The 13,653-nt window shown below is 39.2% G+C and overlaps 1 protein-coding gene and 3 long non-coding RNA genes across 4 annotated transcripts; all 4 read right to left on the bottom strand.

The window, feature by feature from the left end:
• Window positions 1-1,670: 1,670 nt before the first annotated feature.
• LOC122323788 lies at window positions 1,671-3,141 on the bottom strand. Its single transcript, XR_006247059.1, has 4 exons — window positions 3,008-3,141; window positions 2,774-2,928; window positions 2,610-2,696; window positions 1,671-2,514 (listed from the first exon to the last, which is right to left on the bottom strand). It is a non-coding gene; the product is annotated as an uncharacterized LOC122323788 (long non-coding RNA).
• A 1,211-nt stretch (window positions 3,142-4,352) lies between these two features.
• LOC122323796 lies at window positions 4,353-4,816 on the bottom strand. Its single transcript, XR_006247068.1, has 3 exons — window positions 4,764-4,816; window positions 4,509-4,635; window positions 4,353-4,413 (listed from the first exon to the last, which is right to left on the bottom strand). It is a non-coding gene; the product is annotated as an uncharacterized LOC122323796 (long non-coding RNA).
• A 4,131-nt stretch (window positions 4,817-8,947) lies between these two features.
• On the bottom strand, window positions 8,948-9,881 carry LOC122323792. The gene is made up of 3 exons (XR_006247064.1): window positions 9,772-9,881; window positions 9,608-9,694; window positions 8,948-9,512 (listed from the first exon to the last, which is right to left on the bottom strand). It is a non-coding gene; the product is annotated as an uncharacterized LOC122323792 (long non-coding RNA).
• A 188-nt stretch (window positions 9,882-10,069) lies between these two features.
• On the bottom strand, window positions 10,070-13,653 carry LOC122323872 (ubiquitin carboxyl-terminal hydrolase 29-like). The gene is made up of 13 exons (XM_043217979.1): window positions 13,002-13,653; window positions 12,849-12,912; window positions 12,449-12,558; window positions 12,309-12,342; window positions 12,011-12,196; window positions 11,777-11,902; window positions 11,522-11,648; window positions 11,290-11,426; window positions 11,109-11,226; window positions 10,920-10,999; window positions 10,730-10,833; window positions 10,211-10,286; window positions 10,070-10,136 (listed from the first exon to the last, which is right to left on the bottom strand). Exons 1-12 carry the CDS (start codon window positions 13,390-13,392, stop codon window positions 10,255-10,257), a joined length of 1,509 nt encoding a protein of 502 aa, XP_043073914.1. The 5' UTR covers window positions 13,393-13,653; the 3' UTR covers window positions 10,070-10,136; window positions 10,211-10,254.

Raw genomic sequence — 13,653 nt, 5'->3', positions numbered from 1 at the left:
TATTTCAAACAGAAAACAAGATCGTTTTGATTACCCCATTGTACTTAGCTTGTTTGAAGTAAAAACTCTTGTTGTGTTTTTTTTTTTTTTTCTGAAAAGAAGGCATTTTTTTTTGTTGTCTAAAAATGATTTAAGATCATTTCTACATGTGAAGGTATTCGAATACTCTTATTTAGAAATGTGTTTTGTGAAACGGAGACGGAAGTGAAGGACGGGAGAGCGCGAAGAAGAAATCCCGAGAGAGACAGAAAAAACTGAACGCGGAAGAAATAAAGCCCAATTCTCGCAGTTTTTTTGAACGAGTAATTTCTTTTTTTCTGGAAAATTCTCCATTTGCCGTTTTTGACACGTTACTGCCGCTGCGTGGACGCGAATGGCATTGTAGATGTTTGTAGTTTATAGTTGACTGTTTTTGGACTTTCTACAGTTTTTGTTTCAGTACTTTTGGAAATATGTTTTTGTCGGACATTTGAGCGAACTTGTGAACAGAACTGTATTCATTCGTTCTTTCGTGAACAGGAGATTTTTCTGCTTACCGGAAGTGTTTAGGTGGACGGTGATTTTAGCTCATTTTCTCTGAACTGTTCTTGTTTTTTTCGAGAAGAAAAGACTTGATTTAAACAGGTTTTCAAGTAATTGCAAAGATTACCCTGCCACATATGGACACTCCAGTACCAGCCCAGTTCTGTGGTGAGGTAAAAGGTTGACATTGAGTTGTGGTTATACTTGCTTTTTCTTTTTTATATATATTTATTTGATTTTGAACGTACTGCTGTAATTGTCACCACAAGTTAAGTTCATTATTGTGCATTCTTCATTGTTTTTTGGTATTTTCCCATACATCTTCAAAACCCTGAAAATAAATGAACATTTTCGTTATCTTGGAGTATCTTCCTCCTGTCTTGTGGGCTGATAGAGGGAAAGAAGGTCGAGTATTTCTAGATTTAGAGAGCTACCGTGTACATTAACTTTCAGAACTTCAATCCTCGTCAGTCGTGGCCACAAAAGACACCTAACAAGGCAGGTAAAAACATACTTACAAATTTAAGTACAGGAATTAAATGTACTAGTAGTTAAAGACCTAGATCTTGAAGCTCTAGTCGTCCAAGATAAAGTGAAATTTCCCGCTGCATACATATTTTGACTTGAAAAAATCTAGTATTGAAAAGCCTTTTTTGCAGTGTGTATGTTCACCATGTGGCCTACCTTACTGCTTTCTTCAGGAAAAGATTTCTTTTTGCATTTGATTCCAAACTGTTTGGGATCAAATTCTGCACGTTATTCGTTTAGGATGCAAGGTTAGAAGAATGAAATGACAGCAGCTAGGTGTCTGTGAAATGTTTGAACTATGCCTAAATCATACGGAAACGTGTGCATATGTCACCTACCTGTATCAGATACAGTGATATAGTACAGTGCAGCCCCATTCTGTAGTCTGGGAAGCTATCAGCCTGAACTATAGTACGTCGAGTTCAGTAGCCTACATTTAAGGCATTTACCCAGGTGCTTGATATCTTTTACATGGGAATTTATAAAAGAGACAGACATCTTTGTGATGTTTATTCACAGCTGCTTTGGAGTAATCCTGGGGCGTCCTGTTCTGTACACATACGAGTTAATGCTGCTCAATGCGTTTTCAAAATGTATATAAAGACACAATGCCATAAAAACACAAGCTTGAATTAAATTGGTTTTGCTTTATGGATGTGAATCTGAACATTGTATTTATTTATTGCACAAACCTTCTGCTGAGATTTTTTTTCTTTTTTACACTAGAGGTCAGTATTAGCCAATGTAAGAACTTTGTTTTTCTTGTGCCTGTACTTTTCAGTGAGGATCTATTTGTTACACAGCCTAATTGTTGAATGTTCTTCTTTGTTTTCTATGAAGAACTTTCCTTGAAGAACTTTGAACAACCAAGCATTTCTAATCCACAAAAGGTTCTTCCAAAAGTTTATCGATTCGTTATTTAATTTCATAAATGTTTTCACCTTATTGCAAGATTCAATTAATTACATGCATGAAAATATAATAAGATGTAAAGCATTTTACATGTTATTATACAATCACTTCAATCAAAATGAGTGCATGAGACATATGCAGGTGGCTTTCCACAGAAAAAAGTCATACCTTAGAAGTTGTGAAGCGCTCATGATGGAGATAATATATTTTCTATTTTTATTTCTTCTTTATTAAGCGTCTTCTTCGTAGACTTATGTGGATTAAAAGTGAGTTGATGAAAGAGAGTCACCAAACAATTATGTTTCATTTTCTTTCTTTCTTTTTATTTATTCATTCTTTCTTTATTAATTCATCACAATTTTATTGTAATCATATCATCATTTCTTGTACCTATCTATACACAAATGTCATTATTATATTGTTATTTTCTAACATTGTTTAGTTTTATTGTGTGATTTCAAAGTACATTTGAAATCAGAGACAGAGACTGTCAGCCACAGAATGATCTTCACTAAAATGTTGCTCCTTCCCAACGGCACCATCGTCCAGTCTCTGCTCAATTACAAAACATAACAGTGACTTCAAACAACTGAACTGAGCGTTGATTGTTATTAAATGATATATTGTGTATGAATTGTACTACTTACCTCTTTCCTGGCTCATCTTTATTCTTCCTCTTGCTCTTTTTCTGTTGTTTTAGTCTTTTATTTGTATCACTGTCTTATCTCGGCACCCTGTTGAAGATCATACATCATCACGAGAAACCAATTTAGTAAATGTCATAGTGTTCAGGTGTTGTTTTTCCACTCACCTTGTCTTTCAGAATATTTTAGCTGAGTGTTCAATACCTGGCCAGCAGAGGGCAGATGTTTAATTAACTGACCCATACTTTTACAGCAGGACAGTGAAAACTTCCAGTCGGTCTTCCAGCCTTTCCTCTCCAACACTCAACCAGTCGCCGCTCAACTACAGAACAACGGTGAATTATTACAACTGATCCGAGCACTGAAGAGATATTGTGCGCTGGTTTTGTGACACTATTTACCTCTTCACGTAGAAGAGCATGTAGCCATTCTTTCCCATTTTTTTTGACGCCTTTGTCCAGCTGGATTTTTTGATGGAGTTGTCACTGCATTTAAGCCATTCAGATCCGTCATGGACATAACTGATGTAGTGCCCTACAAGAAGAGAGACTTGAGTACAGTGCTTAATGAGTTAATTGGTTCACTGAATTTATAGAGAAAACTCTTACCACAATACAAACTGCTGCCCATATGTGACACGACACCAGCTAGTTTATACAGTGTCCTGCTGTCTGATTCTTCCACCTGTTGAACAAAAACACAGATTATTAGATGCTGCTGCTGCATTTTGAACCCTCTAGCATCATCCTCTAGCTCTCTCTTTTATCTATCTGTCTATCTGTCTGTCTGTCTATCTATCTATCTATCTATCTATCTCTATCTATCTATCTATCTGTCTATCTGTCTGTCTTTGAATGGCTGTCTATATCTTTCCTGTGATCTTGCAGGCTCATTCTTCTTGCTCTTTTCCCGTTGTTTTGGACCTTTTCTGGCTATTACTGTCATCTCTTTGCTCTCTGTTTGAAGATTGTGCACCAAAAGAGAAAAGATTTTAGCAGATGGCATGACGTTTAATGTTTTTTTAGCAAATTTTTATACAAAATTTTTTAGACAGTTTAGGGTTCATGTTCCAAACTCGCCAGTCAAGATGTTTGAAGACCTAACTCGTACCTGTACTACAGGACAGTGAAAACTCTTGTGGAACTTCCAGTTTATCTTTCAGCTTCTTCATTGACGATGTTATGTCAAAACGCATCACCAGAAGCACCAGGATCCTGTAGAGATTTAGATGAACAGACGTTATGGAATATTTGTCGAGTTATTTTTTGCAAAGTACAAACTGATTAAAATGATGTTGTACCGTGGACAGGTAACTAATTCCAGGGCCTCAGAAGCTGTCGCGCCAGCACACTCACTGCATGAGCAGTCCAACGAAGATGTCTGGAGAAAACAACATAGAAATGGACCAATCAGAAACTGCTTAAACCTGCTAGGACTTGATCCTACTAATATGATCAATGCGAATATGCCAATCAGGGATGTCACTCACTTTGAAGTACTGCTCCAGGCTGTGAGTGAGGCTTCTTTGAGGACTGATCACCAGAGAGAGGTAGTTGGAATCCTCTGTAAAGCTCCTCTGGAAACCACAGCTGAAACAACAGAAGAAATCTGGAGTCACATGAATGAGTCTGAGAGTCCGAAACGAGCGCAGGTGTGGATTTGTGACGTTACCTGTTGCAGGTGAGAAGGCGGTTGAGCTGAAACTCCATGTTAGCTACTGGGCAGGTGTATGTGGGCCAGCAGCCAGCAGAAACTCGCCCTCCTCTTTAAGGTGAGACAGGCAAACCAGCAAGAACTCATGGGCGTCCTGGAGGAGAAAGAGTAAACAAAGAGTAAAGGTTGAGTTGAGTAAACAAATGTGAGACACGTGAGCACGTATGTACAGGTAACTGTGTCCCTCACTTGTTTATGGTCTCCCAAAAAGTCTGGATGGCGAGTTTCAATGCAGGCCTTCACACTGGACAAGAGCTTTGTTTTCAGCTGTTTGTCGTTGCCCATCAGCCTGGTCATATGCAGGTCACTAAGCGCCCTGGTGAGAAAATCGTCCATTTAATGTATACATACAACTGCTTTAGCCGCTTCTAAGTTGTAATCTTCTGTTTAGATTGAAAGCTAATGTTACATTAATTCAGTTAATAGGTTCAACAGCGCTGGTACCTGAGCATTGCGCTTCCCTCGTTCCACCGTTCTCTCTGGGTAAGTATATCCTTTCTGAAGGGGAAACGCTGAGGAGGCACTGCAACACGGCGTTCATGTAGCAAGTGTTTCCTAAATTGGGAAAACTGTGACAGACAGGAAGTCTTTAATTAGGATGTGGCTATGAAAGGGACATGGTTACATGTGAGTGTATGTTTTAAAACGGTTAACTAGTTGTGCATTTGTGAAATTTACCCCAAGTGATTGATGTTGGTTGGTGATGCTGTTGCTACAACATCAGCCAGTTGAGCACCATCCTCCGTGTGCAGCTCCTCGATCTCAATCTGCTCCCGCTCAGAACTGCACTCTGTGTGTTCCAGTATTTCAGCCTGGGGCAGACTGTTTGACCGGGCTGTCATACTGGCTAGCACTCCGAGGACGCTGGGAAAGCATCAGAAATACGTTAAACAATATGTTTTTGCCCATGTGAGGTGCTGATTTTAGTAATTAGTCTGCACTGCATCGACACACAACATTCACTTCCATCACCCACCAGTCTTCAGGGACAGTCTGATCACCAGCTGCATCTGTGGAGAAATGAAGAAGTCAGTATAAAGGAAATATATTTTATTGTACGTATATCACATATTTTTAAGAACTTAATACGGTAACAGTTTTAATGAAGATCTCAAACCTTCAAGAATGGCTGCAGCCTGAGGGTCAGCCATCTCACTCTCTTCAGGGAGTAAACACCCACAGAACTGGAGGAGGTGAACCCTTTGGTGGCCTCCAGATCTGAGGATCTGTGGAAGTACCATCAGCGCTGGTATAGGTGCTTGACTCTGCAGACACATCTGTGAATACACCATAATAAAGTCTTTTAGATATTTGAAGGCATCCTTTTGAAAGTTAAGTTTCTTCATGGTTTTAGGAAGAATCCTTCTATTGCGCTAATTAATATAGTGGACAAATTGTTCTACTGTGGGATCACTGCGAATATATTGAATCTAAACCAAGCAAAAAGAGTGCACTGTGAAACTGTCTAACCTGTGATGACTTCCGTTTCCACAGCTGTAGCGACCGGATCTGAGGACCTCATGTTTGTGGATGAGGTAGTATCCTCAGCGCTGGAAGGGCAGCTCTGTTTTCCAGCTACGTCTCATGAAAGAATAACAATATGGTGTTAATTATTTGTGCACTCTAGAACAGAAAAGATGTATGACTATTAAGTATGTAACATTCCCCAACCTCTATATGCTTCCTTCTCCTGGTTTGCAACTTGCAGATCAAACCCGGGATCAGATGATCTGCTAACTGCAGACAAGAAAGATGCATCTGATGAGACGTCTTTTTGTGTGTCAGCACCGGCTGTGTGAGTCTCGATGGTAGAGGACTCATCCGGTACAGTGAGGGACACACAGGGCAGAATCACTGACAGAATTCTGCGGAAGACCCGGCGCAGAGATGGAAATTTGCGCTTTTCGGGATGGAGAAGAGGAGAAGGCTTTGGCACCATCTGCAGGTGTAGTGGTCGAGGCCACTGCGTCTACAGAAGATGACAGAAACTTCCCCAACTTCATCTTTTTCTTCTTGTCCTTTTTGACTTGAACCATTGTCTCGCAATGAACGTCGCTAACCATTTTCTAAAAGAAACTGAAAAATAATAATGATAAAAAAAGAAGAATTCAGAATAAAAACTGCAAGAAAAGATTCTCTCAGATTCTCTCTCTCTTTTACATCTATGTTCATCACGTCATAATGAAGTTACTGACGCAAACGTTCTAAACCCGCGCTCCGCTGCCGAGGACGAGAGTGAATGTTTTCATTTGAATCAGATGTTTCTTGAACACGAGCAGATACAGAACCTGCTTTCACTGCTTTCTTGGTAGCAGCGAAAAAGAATCAATTTCAATGTCTTGTAAATCGTATAAAATGTATCGTTTTTAATCATCCTCTCATTAGACATTAAAAACACGTTACCAGAAAGTCCCCTGTACGAGAATATACCTGAACGACAATCATTTTCTCTGATAATATTACAGTCGTTTGTTGCCAAAGAAGATTGTAATAAATACTTCTTCGGATCTATTAAACGGAACGGGCACAAAATAAATTAATAAATAAACAAACAAAAAAAAATATATATATTACAAGGGTAACCGATACAACGGACTAAATATGAGTACGTACTGCAAAGTCAAAAGTCAAAATTAAGTGATTTTTTTTTTTTTTTTTGCTTAGAACAAGAAAAATAATCATATTTCAAACAGAAAACAAGATCGTTTTGATTACCCCATTGTACTTAGCTTGTTTGAAGTAAAAACTCTTGTGTGTTTTTTTTTTTTTCTGAAAAGAAGGCATTTTTTTTGTTGTCTAAAAATGATTTAAGATCATTTCTACATGTGAAGGTATTCGAATACTCTTATTTAGAAATGTGTTTTTGTGAAACGGAGACGGAAGTGAAGGACGTGGGAGAGCGCGAAGAAGAAATCCCGAGAGAGACAGAAAAAACTGAACGCGGAAGAAATAAAGCCCAATTCTCGCAGTTTTTTTGAACGAGTAATTTCTTTTTTTCTGGAAAATTCTCCATTTGCCGTTTTTGACACGTTACTGCCGCTGCGTGGACGCGAATGGCATTGTAGATGTTTGTAGTTTATAGTTGACTGTTTTTGGACTTTCTACAGTTTTTGTTTCAGTACTTTTGGAAATATGTTTTTGTCGGACATTTGAGCGAACTTGTGAACAGAACTGTATTCATTCGTTCTTTCGTGAACAGGAGATTTTTCTGCTTACCGGAAGTGTTTAGGTGGACGGTGATTTTAGCTCATTTTCTCTGAACTGTTCTTGTTTTTTTCGAGAAGAAAAGACTTGATTTAAACAGGTTTTCAAGTAATTGCAAAGATTACCCTGCCACATATGGACACTCCAGTACCAGCCCAGTTCTGTGGTGAGGTAAAAGGTTGACATTGAGTTGTGGTTATACTTGCTTTTTCTTTTTTATATATATTTATTTGATTTTGAACGTACTGCTGTAATTGTCACCACAAGTTAAGTTCATTATTGTGCATTCTTCATTGTTTTTTGGTATTTTCCCATACATCTTCAAAACCCTGAAAATAAATGAACATTTTCGTTATCTTGGAGTATCTTCCTCCTGTCTTGTGGGCTGATAGAGGGAAAGAAGGTCGAGTATTTCTAGATTTAGAGAGCTACCGTGTACATTAACTTTCAGAACTTCAATCCTCGTCAGTCGTCGGCCACAAAAGACACCTAACAAGGCAGGTAAAAACATACTTACAAATTTAAGTACAGGAATTAAATGTACTAGTAGTTAAAGACCTAGATCTTGAAGCTCTAGTCGTCCAAGATAAAGTGAAATTTCCGCTGCATACATATTTTGACTTGAAAAAATCTAGTATTGAAAAGCCTTTTTTGCAGTGTGTATGTTCACCATGTGGCCTACCTTACTGCTTTCTTCAGGAAAAGATTTCTTTTGCATTTGATTCCAAACTGTTTGGGATCAAATTCTGCACGTTATTCGTTTAGGATGCAAGGTTAGAAGAATGAAATGACAGCAGCTAGGTGTCTGTGAAATGTTTGAACTATGCCTAAATCATACGGAAACGTGTGCAAATGTCACCTACCTGTATCAGATACAGTGATATAGTACAGTGCAGCCCCATTCTGTAGTCTGGGAAGCTATCAGCCTGAACTATAGTACGTCGAGTTCAGTAGCCTACATTTAAGGCATTTACCCATGTGCTTGATATCTTTTACATGGGAATTTATAAAAGAGACAGACATCTTTGTGATGTTTATTCACAGCTGCTTTGGAGTAATCCTGGGCGTCCTGTTCTGTACACATACGAGTTAATGCTGCTCAATGCGTTTTCAAAAATGTATATAAAGACACAATGCCATAAAAACACAAGCTTGAATTAAATTGGTTTTGCTTTATGGATGTGAATCTGAACATTGTATTTATTTATTGCACAAACCTTCTGCTGAGATTTTTTTTTTCTTTTTACACTAGAGGTCAGTATTAGCCAATGTAAGAACTTTGTTTTTCTTGTGCCTGTACTTTTCAGTGAGGATCTATTTGTTACACAGCCTAATTGTTGAATGTTCTTCTTTGTTTTCTATGAAGAACTTTCCTTGAAGAACTTTGAACAACCAAGCATTTCTAATCCACAAAGGTTCTTCCAAAAGTTTATCGATTCGTTATTTAATTTCATAAATGTTTTCACCTTATTGCAAGATTCAATTAATTACATGCATGAAAATATAATAAGATGTAAAGCATTTTACATGTTATTATACAATCACTTCAATCAAAATGAGTGCATGAGACATATGCAGGTGGCTTTCCACAGAAAAAAGTCATACCTTAGAAGTTGTGAAGCGCTCATGATGGAGATAATATATTTTCTATTTTTATTTCTTCTTTATTAAGCGTCTTCTTCGTAGACTTATGTGGATTAAAAGTGAGTTGATGAAAGAGAGTCACCAAACAATTATGTTTCATTTTCTTTCTTTCTTTTTATTTATTCATTCTTTCTTTATTAATTCATCACAATTTTATTGTAATCATATCATCATTTCTTGTACCTATCTATACACAAATGTCATTATTATATTGTTATTTTCTAACATTGTTTAGTTTTATTGTGTGATTTCAAAGTACATTTGAAATCAGAGACAGAGACTGTCAGCCACAGAATGATCTTCACTAAAATGTTGCTCCTTCCCAACGGCACCATCGTCCAGTCTCTGCTCAATTACAAAACATAACAGTGACTTCAAACAACTGAACTGAGCGTTGATTGTTATTAAATGATATATTGTGTATGAATTGTACTACTTACCTCTTTCCTGGCTCATCTTTATTCTTCCTCTTGCTCTTTTTCTGTTGTTTTAGTCTTTTATTTGTATCACTGTCTTATCTCGGCACCCTGTTGAAGATCATACATCATCACGAGAAACCAATTTAGTAAATGTCATAGTGTTCAGGTGTTGTTTTTCCACTCACCTTGTCTTTCAGAATATTTTAGCTGAGTGTTCAATACCTGGCCAGCAGAGGGCAGATGTTTAATTAACTGACCCATACTTTTACAGCAGGACAGTGAAAACTTCCAGTCGGTCTTCCAGCCTTTCCTCTCAACACTCAACCAGTCGCCGCTCAACTACAGAACAACGGTGAATTATTACAACTGATCCGAGCACTGAAGAGATATTGTGCGCTGGTTTTGTGACACTATTTACCTCTTCACGTAGAAGAGCATGTAGCCATTCTTTCCCATTTTTTTTGACGCCTTTGTCCAGCTGGATTTTTGATGGAGTTGTCACTGCATTTAAGCCATTCAGATCCGTCATGGACATAACTGATGTAGTGCCCTACAAGAAGAGAGACTTGAGTACAGTGCTTAATGAGTTAATTGGTTCACTGAATTTATAGAGAAAACTCTTACCACAATACAAACTGCTGCCCATATGTGACACGACACCAGCTAGTTTATACAGTGTCCTGCTGTCTGATTCTTCCACCTGTTGAACAAAAACACAGATTATTAGATGCTGCTGCTGCATTTTGAACCCTCTAGCATCATCCTCTAGCTCTCTCTTTTATCTATCTGTCTATCTGTCTGTCTGTCTATCTATCTATCTATCTATCTATCTATCTATCTGTCTATCTGTCTGTCTTTGAATGGCTGTCTATATCTTTCCTGTGATCTTGCAGGCTCATTCTTCTTGCTCTTTTCCCGTTGTTTTGGACCTTTTCTGGCTATTACTGTCATCTCTTTGCTCTCTGTTTGAAGATTGTGCACCAAAAGAGAAAAGATTTTAGCAGATGGCATGACGTTTAATGTTTAGACATTTTTCAAACGCTGTTTTTTTTATAGCAAATGTCTTTGTGACACAATTTTTAGACAGTTTAGGGTTCATGTTCCAAACTCGCCAGTCAAGATGTTTGAAGACCTAACTCGTACCTGTACTACAGGACAGTGAAAACTCTTGTGGAACTTCCAGTTTATCTTTCAGCTTCTTCATTGACGATGTTATGTCAAAACGCATCACCAGAAGCACCAGGATCCTGTAGAGATTTAGATGAACAGACGTTATGGAATATTTGTCGAGTTATTTTTTGCAAAGTACAAACTGATTAAAATGATGTTGTACCGTGGACAGGTAACTAATTCCAGGGCCTCAGAAGCTGTCGCGCCAGCACACTCACTGCATGAGCAGTCCAACGAAGATGTCTGGAGAAAACAACATAGAAATGGACCAATCAGAAACTGCTTAAACCTGCTAGGACTTGATCCTACTAATATGATCAATGCGAATATGCCAATCAGGGATGTCACTCACTTTGAAGTACTGCTCCAGGCTGTGAGTGAGGCTTCTTTGAGGACTGATCACCAGAGAGAGGTAGTTGGAATCCTCTGTAAAGCTCCTCTGAAACCACAGCTGAAACAACAGAAGAACTCTGGAGTCACATGAATGAGTCTGAGAGTCCGAAACGAGCGCAGGTGTGGATTTGTGACGTTACCTGTTGCAGGTGAGAAGGCGGTTGAGCTGAAACTCCATGTTAGCTACTGGGCAGGTGTATGTGGGCCAGCAGCTTCGCAGAAACTCGCCCTCCTCTTTAAGGTGAGACAGGCAAACCAGCAAGAACTCATGGGCGTCCTGGAGGAGAAAGAGTAAACAAAGAGTAAAGGTTGAGTTGAGTAAACAAATGTGAGACACGTGAGCACGTATGTACAGGTAACTGTGTCCCTCACTTGTTTATGGTCTCCCAAAAAGTCTGGATGGCGAGTTTCAATGCAGGCCTTCACACTGGACAAGAGCTTTGTTTTCAGCTGTTTGTCGTTGCCCATCAGCCTGGTCATATGCAGGTCACTAAGCGCCCTGGTGAGAAAATCGTACATTTAATGTATACATACAACTGCTTTAGCCGCTTCTAAGTTGTAATCTTCTGTTTAGATTGAAAGCTAATGTTACATTAATTCAGTTAATAGGTTCAACAGCGCTGGTACCTGAGCATTGCGCTTCCCTCGTTCCACCGTTCTCTCTGGGTAAGTATATCCTTTCTGAAGGGGGAAACGCTGAGGAGGCACTGCAACACGGCGTTCATGTAGCAAGTGTTTCCTAAATTGGGAAAACTGTGACAGACAGGAAGTCTTTAATTAGGATGTGGCTATGAAAGGACATGGTTACATGTGAGTGTATGTTTTAAAACGGTTAACTAGTTGTGCATTTGTGAAATTTACCCCAAGTGATTGATGTTGGTTGGTGATGCTGTTGCTACAACATCAGCCAGTTGAGCACCATCCTCCGTGTGCAGCTCCTCGATCTCAATCTGCTCCCGCTCAGAACTGCACTCTGTGTGTTCCAGTATTTCAGCCTGGGGCAGACTGTTTGACCGGGCTGTCATACTGGCTAGCACTCCGAGGACGCTGGGAAAGCATCAGAAATACGTTAAACAATATGTTTTTGCCCATGTGAGGTGCTGATTTTAGTAATTAGTCTGCACTGCATCGACACACAACATTCACTTCCATCACCCACCAGTCTTCAGGGACAGTCTGATCACCAGCTGCATCTGTGGAGAAATGAAGAAGTCAGTATAAAGGAAATATATTTTATTGTATTATATCACATATTTTTAAGAACTTAATACGGTAACAGTTTTAATGAAGATCTCAAACCTTCAAGAATGGCTGCAGCCTGAGGGTCAGCCATCTCACTCTCTTCAGGGGAGTAAACACCCACAGAACTGGAGGAGGTGAACCCTTTGGTGGCCTCCAGATCTGAGGATCTGTGGAAATACCATCAGCGCTGGTATAGGTGCTTGACTCTGCAGACACATCTGTGAATACACCATAATAAAGTCTTTTAGATATTTGAAGGCATCCTTTTGAAAGTTAAGTTTCTTCATGGTTTTAGGAAGAATCCTTCTATTGCGCTAATTAATATAGTGGACAAATTGTTCTACTGTGGGATCACTGCGAATATATTGAATCTAAACCAAGCAAAAAGAGTGCACTGTGAAACTGTCTAACCTGTGATGACTTCCGTTTCCACAGCTGTAGCGACGGATCTGAGGACCTCATGTTTGTGGATGAGGTAGTATCCTCAGCGCTGGAAGGGCAGCTCTGTTTTCCAGCTACGTCTGCGAAAGAATAACAATATGGTGTTAATTATTTGTGCACTCTAGAACAGAAAAGATGTATGACTATTAAGTATGTAACATTCCCCAACCTCTATATGCTTCCTTCTCCTGGTTTGCAACTTGCAGATCAAACCCGGGATCAGATGATCTGCTAACTGCAGACAAGAAAGATGCATCTGATGAGACGTCTTTTTGTGTGTCAGCACCGGCTGTGTGAGTCTCGATGGTAGAGGACTCATCCGGTACAGTGAGGGACACACAGGGCAGAATCACTGACAGAATTCTGCGGAAGACCCGGCGCAGAGATGGAAATTTGCGCTTTCGGGATGGAGAAGAGGAGAAGGCTTTGGCACCATCTGCAGGTGTAGTGGTCGAGGCCACTGCGTCTACAGAAGATGACAGAAACTTCCCCAACTTCATCTTTTTCTTCTTGTCCTTTTTGACTTGAACCATTGTCTCGCAATGAACGTCGCTAACCATTTTCTAAAAGAAACTGAAAAATAATAATGATAAAAAAAGAAGAATTCAGAATAAAAACTGCAAGAAAAGATTCTCTCAGATTCTCTCTCTCTTTTACATCTATGTTCATCACGTCATAATGAAGTTACTGACGCAAACGTTCTAAACCCGCGCTCCGCTGCCGAGGACGAGAGTGAATGTTTTCATTTGAATCAGATGTTTCTTGAACACGAGCAGATACAGAACCTGCTTTCACTGCTTTCTTGGTAGCAGCGAAAAAGA

This window comes from Puntigrus tetrazona, chromosome 19, assembly GCF_018831695.1.
Source record: "Puntigrus tetrazona isolate hp1 chromosome 19, ASM1883169v1, whole genome shotgun sequence".
NCBI lineage: Eukaryota > Metazoa > Chordata > Actinopteri > Cypriniformes > Cyprinidae > Puntigrus > Puntigrus tetrazona.
This window is presented reverse-complemented; position numbering and strand designations above follow the sequence as displayed.